Genomic DNA, 27390 nt, shown 5'->3' with positions numbered 1-27390 from the left:
AAATGAAAAACTTGAACTTGACGTCATACCGGAAACGATCGCTTTAAACACCGGATATGTTTTTTGACAGCATGCTTGCTTTCACTTTCAATGTTTTGATTTGATAATGTCAGTTGATGACAACAAACACGCGACTATTGCATATTGAAACGGAGACATTGCCATTTAAGGAAGAAACGACGAGTCACTTTTAGGATATTCTTTACGATAATATGCAAGAAATGCTGGAACCACAGCCGTGTAAATGTGAGGGTGAGCGGAATCAAGAAAGCGTCCTACAACAAAGAATAGAGACTGTTAGCATTGGCAATAGAGTAAGATGTTTTCTCCTCTGTATACCTAGCTACTTCAACTAATTGCACATTAGTGTTTGTTTGGTCACATTTGGAGACATTAACTGTGATACTACATTGGCGTACGGAGTGTTCATTCAATGGCTACTGCAGGTGGCCAGCTGCATATCATGGAATCAATCCATCAACTCGGTTTTAGGATGATGAACCATCCACACACTAGCGGTCAGCTAGCTAACTACTGTAGCTACAAAGAGTAACGTTAATACTAAATGCGAAGCCTAGTGATGCTATCTTCAATGTATGCTATTCAAATTCTGAAGCCAACTAGAGAAAGAGAGTCCATTGACTCTCCAGGACATGACACTGCTGTGGCATGAGTAGTTGCTCAATTGGGCTAATTAGCTAGTAAAGTATATAACCTGCCACACAAAACAGGTTTCTTTCCACTGCTCAATGTTGCATGCGTCAACTACATCTACTGTGCCGTCGGGAAGCAGATTGCTATTACATACGATGTGGTTATTTGATATGTAAAATACCTATCCAGGCTTTGCAAGATCTGGCATGTGTCAGTAACATCTGAGCAGGTGAACAGAATCAAAAGAGGTGTACCTGCCAGATTACATTGCAGATGCCTGCAAGATCTCACCATGCCTGGACAGGTATGCAAACGCCTTCACAGTTCACTTCTAGCTGGGAAGGAACTCTTGAGCTGTGTTTGAATACTCAATCTAACTGAACTATTTGTGAGTGAATGGAGTATGTAGTATGCTTATTGGTCATAGTATGGATATAGTTATTATGACAAAAGTTCCCGGATGTCGTACTAAATTCGCCAAAATATGAAGTATACGCGCAGAGGACACTATTTCCATACTTTAGGGCCCATAATGCAATTCTTCAGGAAATAGGAGGGGCTATATGTCATTTTCAGATTTGAAGAAGATGATGGAAAATATGCACGAGAGCAGATGCAAATTCATTACTTTAACTGATGATGACAAATGTTAAGAAAATGTTGAGCAATGTAATAAACTAGACTTTTCAAATAAGTTACGTTACACGTTATGTTGGCTGACAATTTGTTAGCTACACTGTCCTTACGCATGTCCTTATAGCATATAATTACAGCAGTCTCTACCAGTATGTTAGTTCGCCACTTATACATCAAACTTTCCAGTATGTTAACTAGGGGTTATCTAACCAACTACCCAACGTTTATTGACTTGATTATTCCCTCTTAGTTTAGCTAAATGGTATAGTCGGGTGCGTTCATAAATTTGCTCTGACTATCTACTCCGATTTCAGGGCACTCTCATCTGAGTGTACTAGAGCGCAGAATAATGAATTTATGAGCGCTCAACTCCTGTTGAATATGGCCGGTGTCAGTACACATCTGCCAAAGGCACAATTACATTTTTGCCAGCAACACAGTTAGCCACCGACGCTCTGGATAACATAACTTCCTAACCAGCTTTGCTAGGGCGAGTAAAATGGTCAGGGTGGTCACTCTCATTTGTGTCTGGAAGTAGCTAGCAAGCCAATGTTAGCTTGGGTGCTTGACTGCAGTTGTATGGTCAGAATGCTCAAATCAACCCTACTTCTCCAGTGTACACCATGAATTTACAAACGGACAATCTGACAACGCTCTGAATTTACAATCGCACTCCACATTGAATTTAAGAAATAACCGAAGTCGTAAAATATCTAACTAGTAATTTGTTATGCTAACTAGCTAGCAAGAGGTCGCATAGCAACAATATCAACTTCCGGTAGACAGGCAAAGAGCTAGTACGCTCAACTGAAAGCATACGGTTAATTTACAGTATACTAAAATGAACTCATAGTAATTTTTAGAGATATAATGTTCTGATGATCAGAATATAGTCGTATCAACTAAAATATATGTATACTGAACAAAAATATATACTCAATGATTTTACTGAGTTGCAGTTCATATAAGGAAATCAGTCAATTGAAATAAATAAATTAAGCCCTCATCTATGGATTTCACATGGCGGCGGCGCAGCCATGGGGGGCCCACTGGGGAGCCAGGGCCAGCTAATCAGAATGAGTTTTTCCTCACAAAAGGGCATTATTACAGACAGAAATACTCCTCAGTTTCATCAGCTGACCTGGTGGCTGATCTAAGATGATCTCACAGGTGAAGAACCCGGATGTGGAGATCCTGGGCTGGCATGGTTACACGTGGTCTGCGGTTGTGTGGCCGGTTGGATACTGCTAAATTCTTTAAAACTATGATGGAAGCAGTTTATGGTAGAGAAATTAACATTCAATTATCTGGCAACAGCTCTGGTGGACATTCCTGCAAGTCAGAATGCCTTTTGCATGCTCCCTCAAAACTTGAGGCATCTGTGGCATTGTGTGACAAAACTACACATTTTAGAGCAGCCTTTTATTGTTTTAAGTAGGGTTTCACATTTTGGGGAATATTCAGAGGTGGAAACTTTCCATGGGAATATATGGGAATTAATGGGAATATATGGGAATTAACAGAAATATATGCAAATGTAATATTATTACCATTTAAATGTAGATGTTTTTTGCATTGGATACAGTGGGGCAAAAAAGTATTTAGTCAGCCACCAATTGTGCAAGTTCTCCCACTTAAAAAGATGAGAGGCCTGTAATTTTCATCATAGGTACACTTCAACTATCACAGACAAAAAGAGAAGAAAAAATCCAGAAAATAACATTGTAGGATTTTTAATGATTTTATTTGCAAATTATGGTGGAAAATAAGTATTTGGTCGCCTACAAACAAGCAAGATATCTGGCCCTCACAGACCTGTAACTTCTTCTTTAAGAGGCTCCTCTGTCCTCCACTCGTTACCTGTATTAATGGCACCTGTTTGAACTTGTTATCAGTATAAAATCACCTGTCCACAACCTCAAACAGTCACACTCCAAACTCCACTATGGCCAAGACCAAAGAGCTGTCAAAGGACACCAGAAACAAAATTGTAGACCTGCACCAGGCTGGGAAGACTGAATCTGCAATAGGTAAGCAGCTTGGTTTGAAGAAATCAACTGTGGGAGCAATTATTAGGAAATGGAAGACATACAAAACCACTGATAATCTCCCTCGATCTGGGGCTCCACGCAAGATCTAACCCCGTGGGGTCAAAATGATCACAAGACCGGTGAGCAAAAATCCCAGAACCACGCTGGGGACCTAGTGAATGACCTGCAGAGAGCTGGGACCAAAGTAACAAAGCCTACCATCAGCAAGGGCATTGAATATGAAACGTGGCTGGGTCTTTCAGCATGACAATGATCCCAAACACACCGCCCGGGCAACGAAGGAGTGGCTTCGTAAGAAGAATTTCAAGGTCCTGGAGTGGCCTAGGCAGTCTCCAGATCTCAACCCCATAGAAAATCTTTGGAGGGAGTTGAAAGTCTGTGCTGCCCAGCAACAGCCCCAAAACATCACTGCTCTAGAGGAGATCTGCATGGAGGAATGGGCCAAAATAAGCAACAGTGTGTGAAAACCTTGTGAAGACTTACAGAAAACGTTTGACCTCTGTCATTGCCAACAAAGGATATATAACAAAGTATTGAGATAAACTTTTATTATTGACCAAATACTTATTTTCCACCATAATTTGCAAATAAATTCATTTTTATTTTTTTATTTTTTTTATTTCACCTTTATTTAACCAGGTAGGCTAGTTGAGAACAAGTTCTCATTTGCAACTGCGACCTGGCCAAGATAAAGCATAGCAGTGTGAACAGACAAGACAGAGTTACACATGGAGTAAACAATTAACAAGTCAATAACACAGTAGAAAAAAATGGGCAGTCTATATACAATGTGTGCAAAAGGCATGAGGAGGTAGGCGAATAATACAATTTTGCAGATTAACACTGGAGTGATAAATGATCAGATGGTCATGTACAGGTAGAGATATTGGTGTGCAAAAGAGCAGAAAAGTAAATAAATAAAAAATAAAAAAACAGTATAAAAACAGTATGGGAATGAGGTAGGTGAAAATGGGTGGGCTATTTACCAATAGACTATGTACAGCTGCAGTGATCGGTTAGCTGCTCGGATAGCTGATGTTTGAAGTTGGTGAGGGAGATAAAAGTCTCCAACTTCAGCGATTTTTGCAGTTCGTTCCAGTCACAGGCAGCAGAGTACTGGAACGAAAGGCGGCCAAATGAAGTGTTGGCTTTAGGGATGATCAGTGAGATACACCTGCTGGAGCGCGTGCTACGGATGGGTGTTGCCATCGTGACCAGTGAACTGAGATAAGGCGGAGCTTTACCTAGCATGGACTTGTAGATGACCTGGAGCCAGTGGGTCTGGCGACGAATATGTAGCGAGGGCCAGCCGACTAGAGCATACAAGTCGCAGTGGTGGGTGGTATAAGGTGCTTTGGTGACAAAACGGATGGCACTGTGATAGACTGCATCCAGTTTGCTGAGTAGAGTGTTGGAAGCCATTTTGTAGATGACATCGCCGAAGTCGAGGATCGGTAGGATAGTCAGTTTTACTAGGGTAAGCTTGGCGGCGTGAGTGAAGGAGGCTTTGTTGCGGAATAGAAAGCAACAAAATCCTACAATGTGATTTTCTGTATTTTTTTTTCTCATTTTGTCTGTGATAGTTGAAGTGTACGTACCTATGATGAAAATGATAGGCCTCTCTCATCTTTTTAAGTGGGAGAACTTGCACAATTGGTGGCTGACTAAATAATTTTTTGCCCCACTGTATATTTACCATATCATATGGAGACGGAAACATAAACCTTTTACCTTATCATAAGTAGACATAATTGCAAATGACTAAATGCTTCCAATAAAAAACAATTTAGTTACGAATTTAACTTTAATTAAATGAGTCGACTCTTCACAGGATGATTTCACTGAACAACAAAAGAAAGGGAATATTGAATGATCCCCAATGATCCATCGCATCTCCCAAAAACCTTTTGAACATCCAGTTGAAGTTGGAAGTTTACATACACCTTAGCCAAATACATTTAAACTCAGCTTTTCACAAGTCCTGACATTTAATCCTAGTAAAAATTCCCTATTTTAGGTCAGTTAGGATCACAACTTTATTTTAATAATGTGAAATGTCAGAATAATAGTAGAGAGAATTATTTATTTCAGCTTTTATTTCTTTCATCACATTCCCAGTGGGTCAGAAGTTTACATACACTCTATTGGTATTTGGTAGAATTGCCTTTAAATTGTTTTACTTGGGTCAAACGTTTCGGGTAGCCTTCCACAAGCTTCCCTCAATAAGTTGGGTGCATTTTGGCTCATACCTCCTGACAGAGCTGGTGTAACTGAGTCAGGTTTGTAGGCCTCCTTGTTTTCACACACTTTTTCAGTTCTGCCCACAAATGTTCTATAGGATTGAGGTCAGGGCTTTGTGATGACCACTCCAATACCTTTACTTTGTTGTCCTTAAGCCATTTTGCCACAACTTTGGAAGTATGCTTGGGGTCATTGTCCATTTGGAAGACCCATTTGCGACCAAGCTTGACTGATGTCTTGAGATGTTGTTTCAATATATCCACATAATTGTCATTCCTCGTGATGCCATCTATTTTGTGAAGTGCACCAGTACCTCCTGCAGCAAAGCACCCCCACAGCATGATGCTTACCACCCCCATGCTTCACGGTTGGGATGGTGTGCTTCGGCTTGCAAGCCTCCCCCTTTTTCCTCCAAACAGAACGTTGGCCATTATGGCCAAACAGTTCTGTTTTTGCTTCATCAGACCAGAGGACATTTCTCCAAAAATTACGATCTTTGTCCCCATGTGCAGTTGCAAACCGTCATCTTGACTTTTTAAAGGCGGTTTTGGAGCAGTGGCTTCTTCCTTGCTGAGCCGGCATTCAGGTTAAGGTTATATAGGACATGTTTTACTGTGGATAACAATACTTTTGTACCTGTTTCCTCCAGCATCTTCACAAGGTCTTTTGCTGTTGCTCTGGGATTGATTTCCACTTTTCGCACCAATGTACGTTCATCTCTAGGAGACAGAACGCGTCTCCTTCCTGAGTGGTATGACGGCTGCGTGGTCCCATGGTGTTTATACTTGCGTACTATTGTTTGTACAGATGAACGTGGTACCATCTGGCGTTTGGAAATTGCTCCCAAGGATGAACCAGACTTGTGTAAGTCTACAATTTTTTGGCTGATTTCTTTTGATTTTTCCATGATGTCAAGCAAAGAGGCACTGAGTTAGAACGTAGGCCTTGAAATACATCCACAGGTACACTTGCAATTGACTCAAATGATGTAATTTAGCCTATCAGAAGCTTATAGAGCCATGTCATCATTTTCTGTAATTTTCCAATCAGTTTAAAGGCACAGTCAACTTAGTGTATGTAAACCTCTGACCCACTGGAATTGTGATACAGTGAATTATAAGTGAAATAATCTGTCTGTAAACAATTGTTGGAAAAATGACTTGTTTCATGCACAAAGTAGATGTCCTAACCGACTTGCGAAAACTATAGTTTGTTCACAAGACATTTGTGGAGTAGTTGAAACACTTAGGAGTCATTAAAACTTGTTTATGTAAACTTCAGACTTCAACTGTACATCTGTAAAATGATAGTCTAGAAACTAAAGCTTTGGTTTGTCTTCCTCTCAGGCTTCCATGTCTTCTCCCTGGACCTCCTCAATGTCCACCTCTTGAACATCAGACTGAGGCCTCATTTTCACTGTCACTTTTCAACCTTGTTGACGGTGGCTCGTTATCAGGCTCAAAAGCCTCAAATTTGCCCGGATGGCCACCAATTTTTCCACCCTTGTATTGGTCAGCCTGTTGCGTGCTTTGGTGTGTGTGTTCCCAAACAAGGACCAGTTGCGCTCTGAGGCGGCTGATGTTGGTGGATTTGGAGGATGATTGAGGCAACAGGGGAAAGAGTTTCAGATACACAGTCCCTTCCACCAGGTGGCTGATGAGATATGTTGGCATGACTGCCATATTGCATCTCCATCCCAAAGCCCTTGCTTGGAAGTGTACTTCGCCAGACTGCCAAGAACCTTGCCCTCATCCAGGCCAAAGTGGCGAGACATGGTAGTGATGACACCATAGGCCTTCTTGATCTCTGCACCAGACAGGATGCTCTTGCCAGCATACTTGGGGTCCAACATGTATGCTGTGGCGTGTATGGGCATCAGGCAGAAGTCTTCACGCTTTTTGATGTATTTCAGAACTGCAGTTTCCTCTGCTTGGAGCAACAGTGAAGTGGGCAGGGCAGTATGGATTTCTTCTCTTACAGCAGACAGGATGGCATTTTCTCCCTCAATCCGTGCAATGGCTGCTGCAATAGGTTTCAGGAGTTTCGGGCTGCTTACCACTCTCTCCCAAAGTACATCATCCAGGAAGATCCTCTTGATGGGGCTGTCCATATCGGCAGACTGTGATATGGCCATTTCTTGGAGATACTCCTTCCCCTCCAGGAGACTGTCAGACATGATGACAACATGTGTATGACATGTGTGACAGGTCTATGCTGAGCGCAGAACATTCAGAAATCTCTTCCAATACACATTGCCTGTGAGCATCATAGGTGAACCAGTTGCATAAACAGCTTGAGCAAGACATTAATCAGCATTTATCTGACTATGTTCCTCCATTGAGTAAAAAAACTTCTGATTCCAGGAGGACAATGAGCTGTTGCTATCGATAAGGTGTCTGATTCATCATTTTCACCTCGAATGGGAGTAGAGCGACCTTTGTCAGATGTTGCTTGTTGTGAGCGCTGAGGGAACTTTATGCACTTGGCCAGATGATTCTGCATCTTTGTTGCATTCGTCACATATGATTTTTCACAGTATTTGCAAATGTACACAGCTTTTCCTTCTACATTAGCTGCAGTGAAATGTCTCCACACATCAGATAGTGCCCGTGGAATTTTCCTGTAAAGATAAAAAATAAAAATACAATTCCATGTGCAGATATATAGTTCAGCAGTTAGATTAAACAACTCCTTTGTAAGATAAATGTTTTAAAATTAAACATGTATGGAACCAGGTGAATTAACACTCCTCAGTTAGCAGGCTCAAGCAAGCTAAAACCCACATGGTAACAAAAACTAACTAGCAGAAATCGTTAAGTTAGAAATTATTTAAACACACTTTGCTGTATGCTACTATTTACTAGTTAACAAAAAATAATGTATGTCATATAAAATATATTCACCCCACCCAGTATTGTAATCAAAACTTAGCAGAAAGCATGTTATCCTTGGCTCAGACAATGTAGTAGTGTGGGCTCAATAGCATCTCATTAGTGTGCAAGATCTTGAGAATCAGCTGTACATGTGATGGAAGAGTATACTGCACATGTGATGGAAGAATGCACTGTGCATACAGAGGGTTGCAATTCCATTGAATTGGGGATAGTTTAACCAAAATATGACACAAGACATAGAATTGCCTTATGTGAATCCCACATAAAAGGTTCACTATTATAAACAAACTTTTTTTGGCGAATTTAAGCAAAATTCCCCAAATTCCAGGGTTTAAATTCCCATGGAAAATTTCCGGGAAAATTCCAGAAATTTACCGAAAAGTTTCCGACCCTTTGCAAACCTAGTCTCCAGAATAAGGTGCACCTGTGTAATGATCATGCTGTTTAATCAGCTTGTTGGTATGCCACACCTGTCAGGTGGAAGGATTATCTTGGCAAAGGAGAAATGCTCACTACCAGAGTTGTAAACCAATTTGTGCACACAATTTGAGAGACATAAGCGTTTGTGCTTTTGGAACATTTCTGGGATATTTTATTTCAGCTCATGAAACACGGGACCAACACTTTACATGTTGTGTTTATCATTTTGTTCAGTGTAATAGGGCAATTACACAGTAACGGAATTATGCTGTAACTCAAATTTTTCACTTTGAAATGTATGCCAAACGAAACCATTGGTTTCAAAGTTTAATAAACCATGCAACTTTATGCACAAGTGTAACGGATGTGAAACGGCTAGCTAGTTAGCGGTGGTGAACTCTAAATAGTGTTTCAATCGGTGATGTCACTTGCTCTGAGACCTTGAAGTAGTGGTTCACCTTGCTCTGCAAGGGCCGCGGCATTTGTGGAGCGATGGGTAACGAAGCTTCGTGGGTGACTGTTGTTGATGTGTGCAGAGGGTCCCTGGTTCGCGCCCGGGTATGGGCGAGGGGACGGTCTACAGTTATACTGTTACACAAGGACTACTTTGAACAATTTACACGGAACATTTCACAAAACACATTTACTGGAAGAACTGTACAGCTGCAAAGTTTCTGTTCAGAATTACAGTAAAATCTCCCTCAGTTTTTTATGCGACCACATTTTCCAAAAACGCTGTTAAATATCTGCTCCGAATTAAGACACAATCATAGACCTCTATGTTTCACAAGTTTGGACATGACTGTACTGCACAGTATAGTACAGCACCACACAGCATAGTAGAGTAGGGCTGGGAATTGCCAGGGACCTCACGATGCGATATTATCGTGATACTTACAGTTGAAGTCAGAAGTTTACATACACTAGGTTGGAGTCATTAAAACTCGTTTTTCAACCACTCCACAAATGTCTTGTTAACAAACTATAGTTTTGGCAAGTCGGTTAGGACATCTACTTTGTGTATGACACAAGTCATTTTTCCAACAATTGTTTACAGACAGATTATTTCACTTGTAATTCACTGTATCACAATTCCAGTGGGTCAGAAGTTTACATTCCCTAAGTTGACTGTGCCTTTAAACAGCTTGGAAAATTCCAGAAAATTATGTCATGACTTTAGAAGCTTCTGATAGGCTAATTGACATCATTTAAGTAAATTGGAGGTGTACCTGTGGATGTATTTCAAGGCCTACCTTCAAACTCAGTGCCTCTTTGCTTGACATCATGGGAAAATCAAAAGAAATCAGCCAAAAAATTGTAGACTTCCACAACTCTGGTTCATCCTTGGGAGCAATTTCCAAATGCCAGACGGTACCACGTTCATCTGTACAAACAATAGTACGCAAGTATAAACACCATGGGACCACACAGCCGTCATACCGCTCAGGAAGGAGAAAATAGAACTGTTTGGCCATAATGACCATTGTTCTGTTTGGAGGAAAAAGGGGAGGCTTACAAGCCGAAAAAAACACCATCCCAACCGTGAAGTACGGGGGTGGCAGCATCATGTTGTGGGGGTGCTTTGCTACAGGAGGGACTGGTGCACTTCACAAAATAGATGGCATCATGAGGCAGAAAACGATGTGGATATATTGAAGCAACATCACAAGACATCAGTCAGGAAGTTAAAGCTTAGTTGAAAATGTGTCTTCCAAATGGACAATGACCCCAAGCATGCTTCCAAAGTTGTGGCAAAATGGCTTAAGGACAACAAAGTCAAGGTATTGGAGTGGCCATCACAAAGCCCTGACCTCAATCCTATAGAAAATTTGTGGACAGAACTGAAGAAGCGTGTGCGAGCAAGGATGCCTACAAACCTGACTCAGTTACACCAGCTCTGTCAGGAGGAATGGGCCAAAATTCACCCAACTTATTGTTGGAAGCTTGTGAAAGGCTACCTGAAACATTTGACCCAAGTAAAACAATTTAAAGGCAATGCTACCAAATACTAATTGAGTCTACAGTGGGGCAAAAAAATCCAGAAAATCCAGAAAATCACATTGTAGGATTTTTTATGAATTTATTTGCAAATTATGGTGGAAAATAAGTATTTGGTCACCTACAAACAAGCCAGACTTCTGGCTCTCACAGACCTGTAACTTCTTCTTTAAGAGGCTCCTCTGTCCTCCACTCGTTACCTGTATTAATGGCACCTGTTTGAACTTGTTATCAGTATAAAAGACACCTGTCCACAACCTCAAACAGTCACACTCCAAACTCCACTATGGCCAAGACCAAAGAGCTGTCAAAGGACACCAGAAACAAAATTGTAGACCTGCACCAGGCTGGGAAGACTGAATCTGCAATAGGTAAGCAGCTTGGTTTGAAGAAATCAACTGTGGGAGCAATTATTAGGAAATGGAAGACATACAAAACCACTGATATTCTCCCTCGATCTGGGTCTCCACGCAAGATCTCACCCCGTGGGGTCAAAATGATCACAAGAACGATGAACCATCCCAGAACCACACGGGTGGACCTAGTGAATGACCTGTTTGGAGGACAAAGAATGCTGAGTTGCATCCAAAGAACACCATACCTACTGTGAAGCATTGGGGTGGAAACATCATGCTTTGGGCTGTTTTTCTGCAAAGGGACCAGGACGACTGATCCGTGTAAAGGAAAGAATGAATGGGGCCATGTATCGTGAGATTTTGAATGAAAACCTCCTTCCATCAGCAAGGGCATTGAAGATGAAACGTGGCTGGGTCTTTCAGCATGACAATGATCCCAAACACACCGCCCTGGCAATGAACGAGTGGCTTCGTAAGAAGCATTTAAAGGTCCTGGAGTGGCCTAGCCAGTCTCCAGATCTCAACCCCATAGAAAATCTTTGGAGGGAGTTGAAAGTCCGTGTTGCCCAGCAACAGCCCCAAAACATCACTGCTCTAGAGGAGATCTGCATGGAGGAATGGGCCAAAATACCAGCAACAATGTGTGAAAACCTTGTGAAGACTTACAGAAAACATTTGACCTCTGTCATTGCCAACAAAGGGTATATGAACAAAGTATTGAGATAAACTTTTGTTATTGACCAAATACTTATTTTCCACCATAATTTGCAAATAAATTCATAAAAAATCCTGCAATGTGATTTTCTGTTTTTTTTTTCATTTTGTCTGTTGAAGTGTACCTATGATGAAAATTACAGGCCTCTCTCATCTTTTTAAGTGGGAGAACTTGCACAATTGGTGGCTGACTAAATACTTTTCTGCCCCACTGTATGTAAACTTCTGACCCACTGGGAATGTGATGAAAGAAATAAAAGCTGAAATATATCATTCTCTCTACTATTATTCTGACATTTCACTTTCTTAAAATAAAGTGGTGATCCTAACTGACCTGGCAGGGAATTTCTACTAGGAGTAAATGTCAGGAATTATGAAAAACTTGTAGTTGGCTAAGGTGTATGTGAACTTCCGACTTCAACTGTAGGTGGCGATGGGTATTGCTATTTTCACGATTCTGTTTGTATTGCGATTCAAGGTTCCAAACATTGCTCACCGTGTGTCTGCTGCAGAGGGACAAGATAGAGCCATGAGAAATAGAAATTAAAATGCTTGAAAACAAATTGGCTCCCTATTTTAAAAGAAGATGGAGGAAACGCTATGAAGAAAAAATACTGGCGTTTTGGTGCAGGTACAGCCATCTAGCACAAAAATTATATTGCGACATTGTCAAGACGATACGTTATATCATAAAAAATAATATCCCAATATGTAACTATTGATTTCCCCCCCATCACTACAGTAGAGTTCAGTAAACTACAGTGGAGTACAGTAAATGCAATACATTATACTGTACTCTACTCTAGTGTGCTCTACTGTACTGTAGTACTGTATTCTACTTTTCTTGACTGTACTTTACTGTTCTCTGTTGTGGTCTACTGTACTGTGTTATCCAAGCTTGTGAAACATAGACGTCTATAATTGGTTCAGATTTGGTCCAGCCAGGGCAGCTAGACCAAATTTCAATTACTTTTCAACATCCATGGACATCCTGTGTTAGTCGTGCTCAGTGGATGAGGATGCGTGTTACAGTAAATGAAAAGAGGGTAGCTGGTAGGTGTCAGTAAGAGCCGGTAGAGATTACATTAACTGGAGAAGGAGGGAGAGCGAGACAGAGAGGGAGAGTGAGACGGAGGGGTTGTCCAGACTGTTTTCACAGTCTTGCTTAGACCACCAGATGACAGAAAGAGAAATAAAACAATTTTCAGTATGCCAGTGGAAGGGAGGATAGTAGCAGCTGACCAAACTGGGGTTTGTGAATACTATGATTTCCCATTGTAGCCCATTTTAAAAGTAGTAATTCCATTACAGATTATTCAGTACTTTCATTACGGATTTGGTAACATAATTACGTGTATTAATCACTTAAAGCTGAAATATGTCTCTCTTTGGGCAACCCGACCAAATTCATATAGAAATGTGTTATGAATCTATAATTCTCATTGAAAGCATGTCTAAAAAGTGGTAGACCTGTTCTATATGCATTATTTCTGTATGCTTCCCGTGTTTTATTTTTACTTTCGGTTTTGTACAATATTTTTGGTTCTGGAAAATATATTTCACAGCAGTTTAGATGTTACAATTATTTTCCACACTATACTTGCTTGTTTTGTCACAAAGTAAAATTAGGCTAACTATTAGAATTTTGCAACCAGGAAATGGCATAGTTATTTCTGCATAGTGTATCTTTAATAATTCCTAATCTTGATATCAATGAAAACACTATATCTAATTGGTAGGTCTACCTTTACTTGTTTCTTCTGTGAACTTTCATTATCCACCCTCATGAGGGAGAGAAATTTGAAATGATCTTAAAGATGTGTGGGATTTTGGTAACGGAATTACACGGCACATGGCATGTTTGTTAAACTTACGGAATGCAACTCATTTCTCAAACTATAGTGTTGATATTAGTTGACAGGAGTCTTCACTTCAACATTGTGTTTTGATGTATTTCTAATACCTTTTAAGACTTTCTGGTAGATGTTTTCTAAAAACCCATCTGTTTGACCAGAAATCAAAGCCTTTGTTTATTCCACATTTTTAGGATGGAAAATCGTTGAAAAATATATATGCTTTTATTTTTTTAAAAAATATATAGAGAGAGAGATTTTTAGCTTTAATTTGACACCCAATATGACATACTCCTATGAACTTCACATGCTGATGGTCATGGGTCCTTTTACATGGAAATGCCCAGTATTGGCTTCATTCTGTATTTTCCACCTATAGAACTTGTATAAAATAACACTAGATGTTATTTCACTGTTGTCAGAGGGATGCACAAAGAAGACTGTACAGCTCAACTGCTAAAATATTGGGATTCCAGGTTTATTCCAAAATGTCAGATTGCCTTGTTTTCTACCTCTGCCTTGTAGAAATGTTTGTTGTGTACACTTTAATAAATGCAAGGACCTGTTAAATCCGGGAACTGGTAAATGATGTAAACTTCATTAATATTCAAATTGAAAATGCATCAACGTAATGTTTTCTGCATCTCTTCAAATATGACCCAACTTCCATGGTAAAATAATTGACTAAACACGATTCAATTTGCATATTAATGAGTGAGATGACAGATTATAATATTTGCCTTTTTTCCCTTTCCCTTCAGGGAGCAACCATAATTTCAGGCATCTTATTTTCCTGGAATAGCTGATGGCTTTGAAAAAACAAATGGATAACTTTAAGAACAATGAAACTTAATTTTAATTGAATGTTCATCAAAGCCTTTCTAGTGACATTTTTGTTTCCGTGTGAGAGGAATTCTAAGTATACTGAAGAAAAATATAAACTCAACATGTAAAGTGTTGGTCCCATGTTTCAATGAGCTGAAATAAAAGATCCCAGAAATGCTCCATACGTACACAAAGCTTGTTTCTCTCCAAGTTTGTGCACAAAATTGTTTATATCCCTGTTAGTGAGCATTTCTCCATTGCAAAGATTATTCACCCACCTGACAGGTGTGGCATATCAAAAAAGCTGATTAAACAGCATGCTCATTACACAGGTGCACCTTGTGCTGGGATCAATAACATGTCACTTTAAAATGTGAAGTTTTGTCACACAACACATTGCTGCAGATGTCTCACGTTTTGAGGGAGTGTGCAGTTGGCATTCTGACTGCATGAATGTCCACCAGAGCTGTTTCCAGATAATTGAGTGTTCATTTCTCTACCATAAGCCACCTCCGTTGTTTTAGAGAATTTGGCAGTGCGTCCAACTGGCCTCACAAGCGCAGACCACTTGTAACCTCTCCAGCCCAGGACCTCCAGATCTGGCTTCTATACCTGAGGGATCATCTGAGACCAGGCACTTGGACAGCTGATGAATCTGAGGAGTATTTCTGTCTGTAATAAAGCCCTTTTGTGGGGAGAAACTCATTCTGATTGGCAGGTCCTGGCTCCCCAGTGGGTGGGCATTTGCCCTCCAAGGCTGTGCCCCTGCCCAGTCATGTGAAATCCATAGATTACGGCCTAATTTATTTATTTAAATTGACTGATTTCCGTATATGAACTGTAACTCAGTAAAATCTTTTAAATTGTTGCATGTTGTGTTTATAGTTATGTTCAGTATATATAATTAACCTCACCAGTTATGTTTTGGCCTAGCTTTTTTGGTAACTTGCTAATGGAAGTGTTCTTTTACCCCTAAATTCATCCTCCTTCTTGCTTTATACGTGTTTGTCACGACGTTCTGTGAATGCCTGTTACCATTTTCTGTCAAAGGTGACACATTTAAACTTAGAAATAGCTTTAAAATACACAGAGCCTTTGAGGAAATTATAGTTTTTAAATGTCAAGACTATTTTTCATTTGTAAAAGTCCTATTGAAAAACCAGGTTACCATTTAATTCCTGTAAGAACTACAATTGAATGATCTGAATGCCCTCTTCCACTTCTTTGGGATCTACAGTTGAACCCAGAAGTTTACATACACCTTAGCCAAATACATTTAAAATCAGTATTTCACAATTCCTGCTATTTAATCCTAGTAAAAGGTCAGTTAGGTTCACCACTTTATTTTAAGAGTGTGAAATGTAAGAATAATAGTAGAGAGAATTATTTACTTTAGCTTGTATTTCTTTCATCACATTCCCAGTGGGTCAGAAGTTTACATACACTCAATTAGTATTTGGTAGCATTGCCTTTAAATTGTTTATCTTAGGTCAAACGTTATGGGTAGCCTTCCACAAGCTTCCCACAATAAACTGGGTGAATTTTGGCCCCTTCCTCCGAACAGAGCTTGTGTAATTGAGTTCGGTTTGTAGGCCTCCTTGCTCGCACACGCTTTTTCAGTTTTGCCCACATATTTTCTATAGGATTTGTGGTCAGGGCTTTGTGATGGCTACTCCAATACCTTGACTTTGTTGTCCTTAAGCCATTTTGCCACAACTTTGGAAGTAAGCTTGAGGTCATTGTCCATATGGAAGAACCATTTGCGAAAAAGCTTTAACTTCCTGACTGATTTCATGAGATGTTACTTCAATATATCCAAATAATTGTCATTCCTCGTGATGCCATCTATTTTTTGAAGTGCACCAGTCCCTCCTGCAGCAGTCCCCCCTTTTTCCTCCAAACATAATGATGGTCATTATGGCCAAACAGTTCTATTTTTGTTTCATCAGACCAGAGGACATTTCTCCAAAAAGTACGATCTTTGTCCCAATGTGCAGTTGCAAACCGTAGTCTGTTTTTTAATGGCGGTTTTGGAGCAGTGGCTTCTTCCTTGCTGTGTAGCCTTTCAGGTTATGTCATAAAGGACTCGTTTTACTGTGGATATAGATACTTTTGTACCCATTTCCTCCAGCATCTTCACAAGGTCCTTTGCTGCTGTTCTGGGATTGATTTGTACTTTTTGCACCAAAGTACGTTCATCTCTAGGAGACAGAGCGTGTCTCCTTCCTGACCGGTATGATGGCATTGTGGTCCCATGGTGTTTATACTTGCGTGCTATTGTTTGTAGAGATGAACGTGGTACCTTTTAGGCATTTGAAAATTGCTCCTAAGGATGAACCAGACTTCTGGAGGTCTACAATTTTTTTCTGGGGTCTTGGCTGATTTCTTTTGATTTCCTGTGATGTCAAGCAAAGAGGCACTGAGTTTGAAGGTAGGCCTTGAAATACATCCACAGGTACACCTCCAATTGACTGAAATTATGTCAATTAGCCTATCAGAAGCTTCTAGAGCCATGACATAATTTTCTGGAATTTTCCAAGCTGTGTAAAGGCACAGTCAACTTAGTGTATGTAAACTTCTGACCCACTGGAATTGTGATAGGGTGAATTATAAGTGAAATAATCTCTCTGTAAACAATTGTTGGAAAAAATATGTGTGTCATTCACAAAGTAGATGTCCTAACCAACTTGCCAAAACTATAGTTAACAAAAAACAAGTTTTAATGACTCCAACCTAAGAGTATGTAAACTTCCGATTTCAATACTAGCTGCCGTATGGAGAAAAGTGACAAAACGGCAGTGATCGAGCCAGAGCGTCTGCTAAATGACTTAAATGTAAATGTATAGATGGGAGGTGTTATAAGTGTACAGCAACCCCTTTGTTGCGTTTTAGCCACTTAAATACTCTGCTTGACGACACAACCTAGACCACTAAAGAAATATATATATACTGTATACAGTGCCTTCGGAAAGTATTCAGACCCCTTTACTTTTTCCATATTTTGTAATGTTGCAGCCTTCTTCTAAAATTGATTTTAAAATAATAATAATTACAATCTACACACAATACCCCATAATGACAAAGCAAAAACAGGTTTTTAGAAATAAAAACAGAAATATATCACTTTTACATAAGTATTCAGACCCTTTACTCAGTACTTTTTTGAAGCACATTTGGCAGCAATTATAGCCTCGACTCTTCTTGGGTATGACACTACAAGCTTGGCACACCTGTATTTGGGGAGTTTCTCCCATTCTTCTCTTCAGATCCTCTCAAGCTCTGTCAGGTTGGATGGGGTGCGTTGCAGCACAGCTATTTTCTGGTCTCTCCCGAGATGTTCGATCGGGTTCAAGTCCGGGCTCTGGCTGGGCCACTCAAGGACATTCAGAGACTTGTCCCGAAGCCACTCCTGCATTGTTTTGGCTGTGTCCTTAGGGCCGTTGTCCTGTTGGAAGGTGAACCTTCGCCCCAGTCTGAGGTCTTGAGCGCTCTGGAGCAGGTTTTCATCAAGGATCTCTCTGTACTTTGCTCGGTTCATCTTTGCCTCAATCCTGACTAGTCTCCCAGTCCCTGCTGCTGAAAAACACCCCCACAGCCATGCTTCACTGTAGGGATGGTGCCAGATTTCCTCCACATGTGACATTTGGCATTCAGGCCAGAGATAAATCTTGGTTTCATCAGACCAGAGAATCGTGTTTCTTATGGTCTGAGAGTCTTTAGGTGCCTTTTGGCAAACTCCAAGAGGGTTTGTCATGTGCCTTTTACTGAGGAGTGGCTTCCATCTGGCCACTACCTTAACGTCCTGATTGGTGGAGTGCTGCAGAGATGGTTGTCCTTCTGGAAGGTTCTCCAATCTCCACAGAGGAACTCTAGAGCTTTGTCAGAGTGACCATCAGGTTCTTGGTCACCTCCCTGACCAAGGCCCTTCTCCCCTGATTGCTCAGTTTGGCCGGGCAGCCAGCTCTAGAGAGAGTCTTGGTGGTTCCAAACTTCTTTCATTTAAGAATAATGGAGGAGACTGTGTTCTTGGTACCCTTCCCCAGATCTGTGCTTCGACACAATCATGTCTCGGAGCTCTACGGACAATTCGTTCAACCTCATTGCTTGGTTTTTGCCCTGACATGCACTGTCAACTGTGGGACCTTATATAGACAGGTGTGTGCCTTTCCAAATCATGTCCAATCAATTGCATTTTCTAGAGGCGAAAGAAACTCACACCTATTTAGGCAAGGTGCTGGCTAGCAGAATAGAACACTTGAAAAATTAAAGGAGAACCGCACACTCTAGGGGCTCAGATGCAATAATTGAATAACCTAATATCCAACGTTTCAACAGACAAACTATCTTCATCGGGGTATAATGATCAATAATCAATTGAATTTACCACAGGTGGACTCCAAGTTGTAGAATCATCTCAAGGATGATCAATGGAAACAGGATGCATCTGAGGTCAATTTCGAGTCTCATAGCAAAACGGTCTGAATACTTATCTAAATAAGGTATTTCTGTTTTTTTTATTTTTAATACATTTGCAAACGTAATAAATACCAGTTTTCACTTTGTCATTATGGGGTACTGTTTGTAGATTTCTGAGGATTTTCTTTTTTTCCCATTTAAGCCATTTTAGAATAAGGTTGTAACGTAACAAAATGGGGAAAAAGTCATGGGGTCTGAATACTTTCCAAGGCACTGTATATCTAGGCAATACAATTAAAGTCGATGGAAAGTCTCTCCTAAGTGAGTCAAAACCATTCACTCATCAGTCATCTGCTTTTCTCTTTCCTTCACAGACCATGAAGATGGAGACAGATGTATTTAACCCTTCCCACACTGCAGAGCTCCAGTTCCTCAGGTCACGGGTTCGGGAACTGGAGAAAGAGAAGGCCGAAATGGCGGCTGAAAACCAATGGCTACAAAACATGCTAGTAAAGGGTGAGGATGAGTAAGGTCAATACAGTTTTATAATTCACCTGCTCTATATTGATCACTTTCCCTCATGCGTGTTCCTTCTTAACTTTGTGGTGTCATCCCTCAGAGATCCCTGACCTGCTTTCTACCATGTGGCAGAACTTGGGCCAAGCCAACCAGCCCCTCCACCCTGCAGTGTCCCCACAGGCTGTCTCCACAGCAATAGTGAGGGGCGAGAGCTACACATACACACACCACTCTGTGTCAGGACAATCTGGCCGATGGTTCAGTCCCCCACTTCATCATCAGCCCATGTCCAACCGCTCAGCTATGACTCAGGACGACGTGAATGGAAGCATGTCAAACTTTGGACCCGAGATGGCCATCAGTGAGCACAGTGTGGACGGAGACTTAGAGCTGAGTGACATCACAGAGGACGACAACCCTCACAGCTCTCTGTTTGGCTCAGCAGCCGACCTACCCGGGATGAGGACATGCTCAGAGACACACTGTGTTAGTGGGACGGGCCATGTAAGGAAACTTGCTGTTCATTCCAGATAAAGACAGATTGTTAACTTTAGCGGCCATTAACATATCGAGACCATGGGACTATATGGTTCTATCTGAAATGTTTGTCTAAAATGAGTTAGTCACATAATTGATCTTTAGATAGTTCTACATATGTCTGAGAAGTTAGTAAAAATGTGAAATATGAAAAACTAGAAACCCATTTGAACTTGGCGCTGTAAGGTTCTATCTGCAATCCAATCACAAGTCTGAACAAATACAGACGGACCAATCGGAACACGTCTTTGCCTTCTCCCTCTAAGTATTGTTGAGTGAAGACCATAATATTTCTGAGGATCGTAATACATTTCTTATGTATTTGATGTGTCTGACTATCTTGATAAAATAGTGTTATTTTATCATTAATGTATTCAAATAGCTACGGTTTTCTTCAAATCTGAACATGTCTTTACATCAGAAGTGTCTTTATATAGCCTTATTGAACCCAGACTGACATTTAAAGAGCCAGAAGGTTCTATATGCAGTTGCACCCCCCTTCTGAGATCTGGGATGTGAAAACTTTGGTACTCAATATCTCAGAGCTATGCTTTGCGCAGATAGAACCAAATAGTCCGAAGGACACGATATCGATCCTCCAAAGGTTATGGAGGTCTAAATGGGTTTTTGATTCTGATCACATTCGCACTGTCTCCCAATTGGCTGTGCAGGTAAACCAGGTGGAGGTATACCCAAGTTCCGGCGTCTTCTGTGAAATGCGGTCTTGGCATGCAGCCAATCAGACGCAGTCTCCCACGGCGATGGCGCGCACTCTGTTGCTGGGCGTGTTCGACATGGACACCCTGCTGAACAGCAACCTGCGAGGGGGGCGGAGCCGCAGACCAACCTTCCCCAACCACCGCACCGCCCTGGACCCACACAAGCTCAACGCCATCTACAGTAAATGATAAGCTGATCCTCAGCCTTACAAACAACCTTTACCAACTTTCATTGTATTTGTCTCCAATTTCACTTGGTCATTCATTGGTGAGTGGAAGCACTCACCTTCTCGATCATTAGAAAGATACGGTGGGGTCTGAAATGATTGACACCTGTCATAAAGATGAGCAGTAATGACTGTATGAAGTAAATAATTCAAATAATAATTCAAATAGTGATATTGTATGCTCCAAAAATTGGGATATTATATTACTTTAAACTCATACAATTGCTCAGAAAGGTAGGGATCAAAATGATTGACACCACTAAAGATTCTTATAAGTAAAGTAGTCCAAAGGTTTGTAGTCACAAGTTTGTAGTCATTGCGTATTAGGAATATGGGACAAAATAACAAACTTGTTGGATGCATTTTGTAGTTCGTTTTGACTGTTTCAGATTATTTTGTGCCCAACAGAATTGAATGCTAAATAATTTATTGTCATTTTGGAGTCACTTTTATGATAAATAAGAATAGAATATATTTCTAAACAATTCAACATTAATGTGGATGCTACCATGTTGATTATAGATCATTTACAGAGGGTCAAAGATCATACCCCCAAGACATGCTAACCTCTCACCATTACCAATAACAGGGGAGGTTAGCATTTTATATCATACCTTCAAGACATGCTAACTTCTCACCGTTACCAATAACAGGGGAGGTTAGCATGTCTTGGAGGTATGATCTTTGACCCATAAGGGGCACATGCCCCCTCAGATTTGTCATGTTGAACAATCTATGTACAGTATATCATTATTATTTGTTGTTGTTGTTTCTCTGTACTACTTCTTGCTACCTAACAATTTTATGAAGTTGGCTTTAGCCAGATAGGTTCCCAATCTCCCAACCTCATAATATATATTTAGGGGTGTCAATTATTTTGACCCCTGCCTTTTTGAGCAAACCAATTATTACTTGGACCAATGAAAGCCGGTCCAAGGCAGCCGTTTTTATCTAAATATGAAATCATTTCTAGGTAACAATGAAGTACCCGTGATTGGTTTAAATTAAAATGGTTAAAAAAAAAAAAATTAGCTTCTTAGCAAAGAGAGATTTCTCAATCAAGAATTTTGCTAAGACTGTCTTGGGGTGGTCTGAATGGGAAGGGTAAACTGTAAACTAGCTGTTATTTTCAGAGAGGTTTGGAGCTCTCTTTCTTATTAATCTATCAACTCATTTACTGCCTGGTGAGGCCAAAACCCCATCTGACAACAACAGGCTGATAATTCAGGCTTTTCAAACTGCTCTTACACTAAAAGGGAATTATCATCATTTTCACAATTTCACAGTATTATTTCAACCTCATAGTGTGGAAAGAACACTTCCATTAACAAGTTACCAAAAAAGATAGGCCAAAACATAACTGGTGAGGGTAATTATATATACTGAACCAAACTATAAACACAACATGCAACAATTTCAAGGTTACAATTCATATAAGGAAATCAGTGTATTGAAATAACTTCATTAGGCCCACCCACTTGGGATTAGTTCTTACCCACAAATGGGCTTTATTACAGACAGAAATAGTCCTCAGCACCCCCCACCCCCCTTCAGACCATCCCGCAGGGAAGAAGCTGGATGTGGAGAGTCCTGGGCTGGCGTGGTTACACGTGGTCTGTGGTTGTGAGTCCAGTTGGATGTACTGCCAAATTCTCTAAAACGACATTGGAGGCAGCTTATGGTAGAGAAATTAACATTACATTTTCTGGCAACAGCTCTGGTGAACGTTCCTGCAGTCAGAATGCCAAATAAGCTTTTTGTGTGTATGGAACATTTCTGGGATTTTTAAAATTTCAGCTCATGAAACATGGGTCCAACACTTTACATGTTGCGTTTATATTTTTGTTCGGAGTATATAAAACACAGTAAATTCACGTTTTGGACTGTACAAACAAAGTATTTTTCTCTGAGCATTACTATAAAATAATATAGCATACAATATAGCTCAGTATTTTACTGAATTCTTTTATACCGTCATTATTGCTCACCTTTTTCAAGGGTGTCAATAACTCTGGACCCCACGGTATCTCACTGATACAGTTGAAGTAGCATCCCAAAACTGAATCATTTACACATGCATTATTAGGTTGCGCTTGAGTGCTGTGCCACCGTAATTCAATAAAAAAAAGTGAAACATGATTTAGAGAAGATGAGGATTGAGAGGGTGTGTGTGGCGGAGGCGGCCGGGCCCATTTCCGATCCAGTAAGCCCCCTTCATTCATCATCATTTTGTTTTTAATGGCCTGACAGCTCTGGCAGGGCTGAAAAACGGCTGTGTTCCTTACTGTCACTCCTGCGCCGTCCACCCTCCTCCAACTGTTGTTGTGCTGTCGCTCTCTCCCTCCGCAGATGCCACTCTAGCCCGCTTCCCATTGGCCAGGAAGGGACAAATTGGCACCGGCATCAACTCCAAGCTGTCTGAGATCCGGTTCCGATCCAGGAGAGCCAACCTGGACCCCAGTTATCTATGAAGGACTGTTCCTGCCCACACACCCAGTTGTATCAAATCAACATTTTAGTTCTAGTATTTTATCACATTAACCGTTCAACTGTATCAGTATATGAGTACATGTGCGTGCAGAATGTCTTGCCTATGAATGGTAAAAGGACTCAAAAGATGGACTAATGCTAGAGGAAGGATTCAAAGCCAGTGGAACAACGTACATAAGAACCGGCTTTGATGGTTAAATTCCCACTCTGTGGCCGACCAATCATTCGTAAAGCACACATGTGAACGGTCCCCGGGGTAGTCTCTCTGACTGACCGAGATGCATAGATCCAGGACAGCTGATCCATGTGTGACCAACCAGTGGAGGACGGGAGGCTTCAGTCATGTCTTACCAGACAGACGCCTCTCTGTCGTTGACCTCTACCCACTTAGACAAAGGAGGCAAGAGGGGATTGGAGGGAGGCCAAACTATATTTCTCCATTGATTTCTCTGATCCTAGGCATTAAGCTCACTCCTAAAGCTCCATTACCAGCCCCAGGTCCCCTCTGCACCCTCTCCTTCCAATCCTCTCCTTCCGCCTGAGAGGAGAATCAATTTGTGGCCCCCACCCACCCAGCCTTCCCCGGAGGTGTCACAGCTCCCCATGCCTAATGGACCCACAGGTACTCTGAGCCTCCAGAAGGATGACAGAAGAAATTCAGTCATCTTAAAGGACCTAAACAGTGTGTCATTCTCCCCAAGTTCACCATGTCCACAGAGCCCACATGAAGAGAACATGACTGGGGATTTGGCCTGATGCATATATGAAGTATTGGATTAGATGTAACCGTTGGTAATGAGGAACGATCAAGTTGTTGTTTTATATCTGGTCATGTCTGATGTTCAAGATGTTGAATGTTTGATGCGAATGCATTAAAAGGCTGCTGTTTTTCATTGCCCTTCATGTTGTCTCTCTCTAGTCATCGGAACGATTTGAGAAATTACGCATTAACCAATTGCTTAACAGCTACTTAGTTTTCGGCAAATGAGAAAGAGAGAGGAGAAGATGATAGGCAATGAATCACTAGGCCATTGGTAAATTGAAATATCCATTACAGTAGTCCACCTACTGGGCATACCACTTCATTTCAACGTGAAGAATTGGGTATTATTTGGTTGATACGTTGATCAACGAGATTACAACCTATTTTCAACCATTCAAAAAGACTATGCATTCAACCATCTTGCATTCAACCATCTTAAAGCACAACCAAATTCGAATGGAAAATCAATGTCTATTTTTTGGTTTAGTTGTCACCTAAATGTGTTATCGCTATGCTTTCAACCATTTAAAAGCACAACCAAGTTCAAATGGAAATGCAGTGTCATATTTTGTTTATTTATACAACAACTTAATGTGTTATCACTGTGCTTCATTGAATAGCACAACCAAATGACACGGATTGCAATTGAGATTATTGAAGGACACGGTGTGCAGAACGCAGTGGCTATACAGTAACGCTATACATGACTCAGGGTCTCCGCTTCACAGCGGTCTTGACAGACAATCTCTCTGAACTTGAGCACCGCGCAGAAGTTGCCCTTATCCCTACCGCTAATTTGGCTACTTTTGCACATTTGTTTGTTGTCTGAATGAGGGAAATGCTGTAAATTACGAGGACTTGTTGTACACTGAGTATACAAAACAGGAACACCTGCTCTTTCCATGACATACCCTAATCAGGTGAGTCCAGGTGGAAATATGATCCCTTATTGATATCACCTGTTAAATCCACTACAGTCAGTGTAGATGAAGGGGAGGAGACGGGTTAAAGAAGGATTTGTAATGCTTGAGACAATTGAGACATGGATTGTGTATGTGTGCTATTCAGAGGGGTGAATGGGAAAGATAAAAGATTGAAGTGCCTTTGAACGGGTTATGGTAGTAGGTGCCAGGCACATCGGTTTGAATGTGTCAAGAACTGCAACGCTGCTGGGTTTTTCACTCTCAACAGTTTCCCGTGTGTATCAAGAATGGTCCACCATCCAAAGGACATCCAGAAAACTTGACATAACTGTGGAGTCAACATGGGCCAGCATCCTTGTGGAATGCTTTCGACACCTTGTAGAGTCCATGCCCCAATGAATTGAGGATGTTCTGAGGGCAAAAGGGGGTGCAACTCAATATTTGGAAGGCGTGCCTAATGTTTTATACACTCAGTGTATGATAAAATATGGATATATTTAATTTGCTCTGTTAACCTACCCTTTAGAATGCCTATGTTAGCAACTATTAGGTGGATATTCCACAACAATCATTCTCAGTAGGGCTGGGCTAGGTTAAAGGAATACTTTGGGATTTTGGCAATGACCGGAGTCAAATGAACTCGTGGAAGCCATTTTTATGTCTCTGTGTCCTGTATGAAGGAAGTTAGAAGTAGTTTCGCGAGCCAGTGCTAACTAGCATTAGCCCAATGACTGGAAGTCTATGGGTATCTGCTAGCATGCTAACAGATACCCATAGACTTCCACTCATTGCGCTAACGCTAGTTAGCAACTTTATTCAAACTACACGCAGAGACATACGAATGGTATCCACGAGTTAATCTGACTCTGGAGAAGTAGGTAAAAGAGCCTCATTGCTAAAATCCCTTTAATACCCTGGATGACAGACCAACGGGATAGGTGTAGATAGATCATCTCTCCAGTAGGACATGCTGCCCAGCCTATTGTTTTTTTCTTCTAGTGGATATTACGTTGACGATCTGATGTTGTGTCAAAGGTGCAAATTCAACATATTTTATCTTTGGTTACCATGATGACATAAACTTGTGGTTGAGAATTCAGCCTCAATACAACAGTTTATGACTTTTTGCAAATCCAATGTCTTTTTCCACATAGATTTCACATCACAAATGACTTTGAAACAATGTTTATTTCACCAGTTTGTACCCAGTGGGAATTGACCATTTGCAGAGAGACACTCTGCTAAGTAGGCTACACATGCATGACTCTGCTCTTTCATCCTCAGGAGTCCCTGAGCTCACATGAAATTGAAATTGTGTCCATTAATCAAAAATTGTCAATCGCAATTTTTAATGAGAATGAATGAATGTAATATCTTCATCCTGAGCCCCTAAACCTAATCCAGTAATGTAGTCCCTATCCATTCCTTCATCAGAGATGACCTGTAAAGCTTCTCAACTGTCTTTAGTCACAGACAACTTCAACACTGGGGACTTAACAGCCCCTTGTGGGTGTTTGTCCTGATCCCCATTTCTATCCACTGACAGCCCCAGTCCTGTTTCTTGTGGCCTTTTTGTTCTGTGTTGATACATATTCAATAAGCCTGCATTCCATTTAGCTCCAGGGTGGGATGTCAACTTCTGATAGTAAAGATAACCTGTCTCCAGAATTCATTCTTGCCTCTGACAGAAACTTAAATGCCAGGGACTGCTATTAAACCAGGCATCGACTCATTTGACCCCTCTTCCTCAGCCCAATTAATAATTGAATGACTTTAGCTTTTCTCTCTCTGTCTGTGCAGCAGCCAGTCTTCTCACCTAGCCTGCCGGTTGAGGAGAGTAGTTGTTTTCAGAAAGGAGAGAAAACAATCAAAGCAACTAGTTTAGGGGAGGATCTCAATTGCACACTTCTCACGTTCTTTCTCCTCAAGGATTCTCCCTATATTCTCCCTATATCCCTGGCTATGAAACCAATATGGGGTTCTGATATTTTCACTTATCTGCAGCGAAACAAGACTTGTCCACAGGTCAAAGGGCGGCTGCACAGCGAGACAGGAGACATCATCAATAATCCCTGAATGTCAGGGAAAGGTGAAATAATAAGAAGGAGAGGAAATAACGAAGCTCCCTCCTGTGAGAGATAGAGGGAACAGACA

At 40.9% G+C, this 27390-nt stretch overlaps 1 protein-coding gene across 3 annotated transcripts; it reads left to right on the top strand.

Moving 5' to 3' along the window:
• The first annotated feature begins 40 nt into the window (after window positions 1-40).
• On the top strand, window positions 41-26352 carry LOC115135232 (uncharacterized). 3 transcript variants are annotated; one of them, XM_029669703.2, is made up of 5 exons: window positions 41-296; window positions 19433-19574; window positions 19678-20081; window positions 20786-21014; window positions 23410-26352. In XM_029669703.2, exons 1-5 carry the CDS (start codon window positions 213-215, stop codon window positions 23529-23531), a joined length of 981 nt encoding a protein of 326 aa, XP_029525563.2. In that variant the 5' UTR covers window positions 41-212; the 3' UTR covers window positions 23532-26352. The 3 variants fall into 3 exon arrangements, with proteins under 3 accessions (XP_029525563.2, XP_029525562.2, XP_029525564.2); XM_029669702.2 differs by having other exon boundaries at window positions 42-314; XM_029669704.2 differs by lacking the exon at window positions 41-296 and adding an exon at window positions 323-958.
• The last annotated feature ends 1038 nt before the right edge of the window (window positions 26353-27390 follow it).

The sequence above is a fragment of the Oncorhynchus nerka genome, linkage group LG10, assembly GCF_034236695.1.
Source record: "Oncorhynchus nerka isolate Pitt River linkage group LG10, Oner_Uvic_2.0, whole genome shotgun sequence".
Classification (NCBI taxonomy): domain Eukaryota; kingdom Metazoa; phylum Chordata; class Actinopteri; order Salmoniformes; family Salmonidae; genus Oncorhynchus; species Oncorhynchus nerka.
This window is presented reverse-complemented; position numbering and strand designations above follow the sequence as displayed.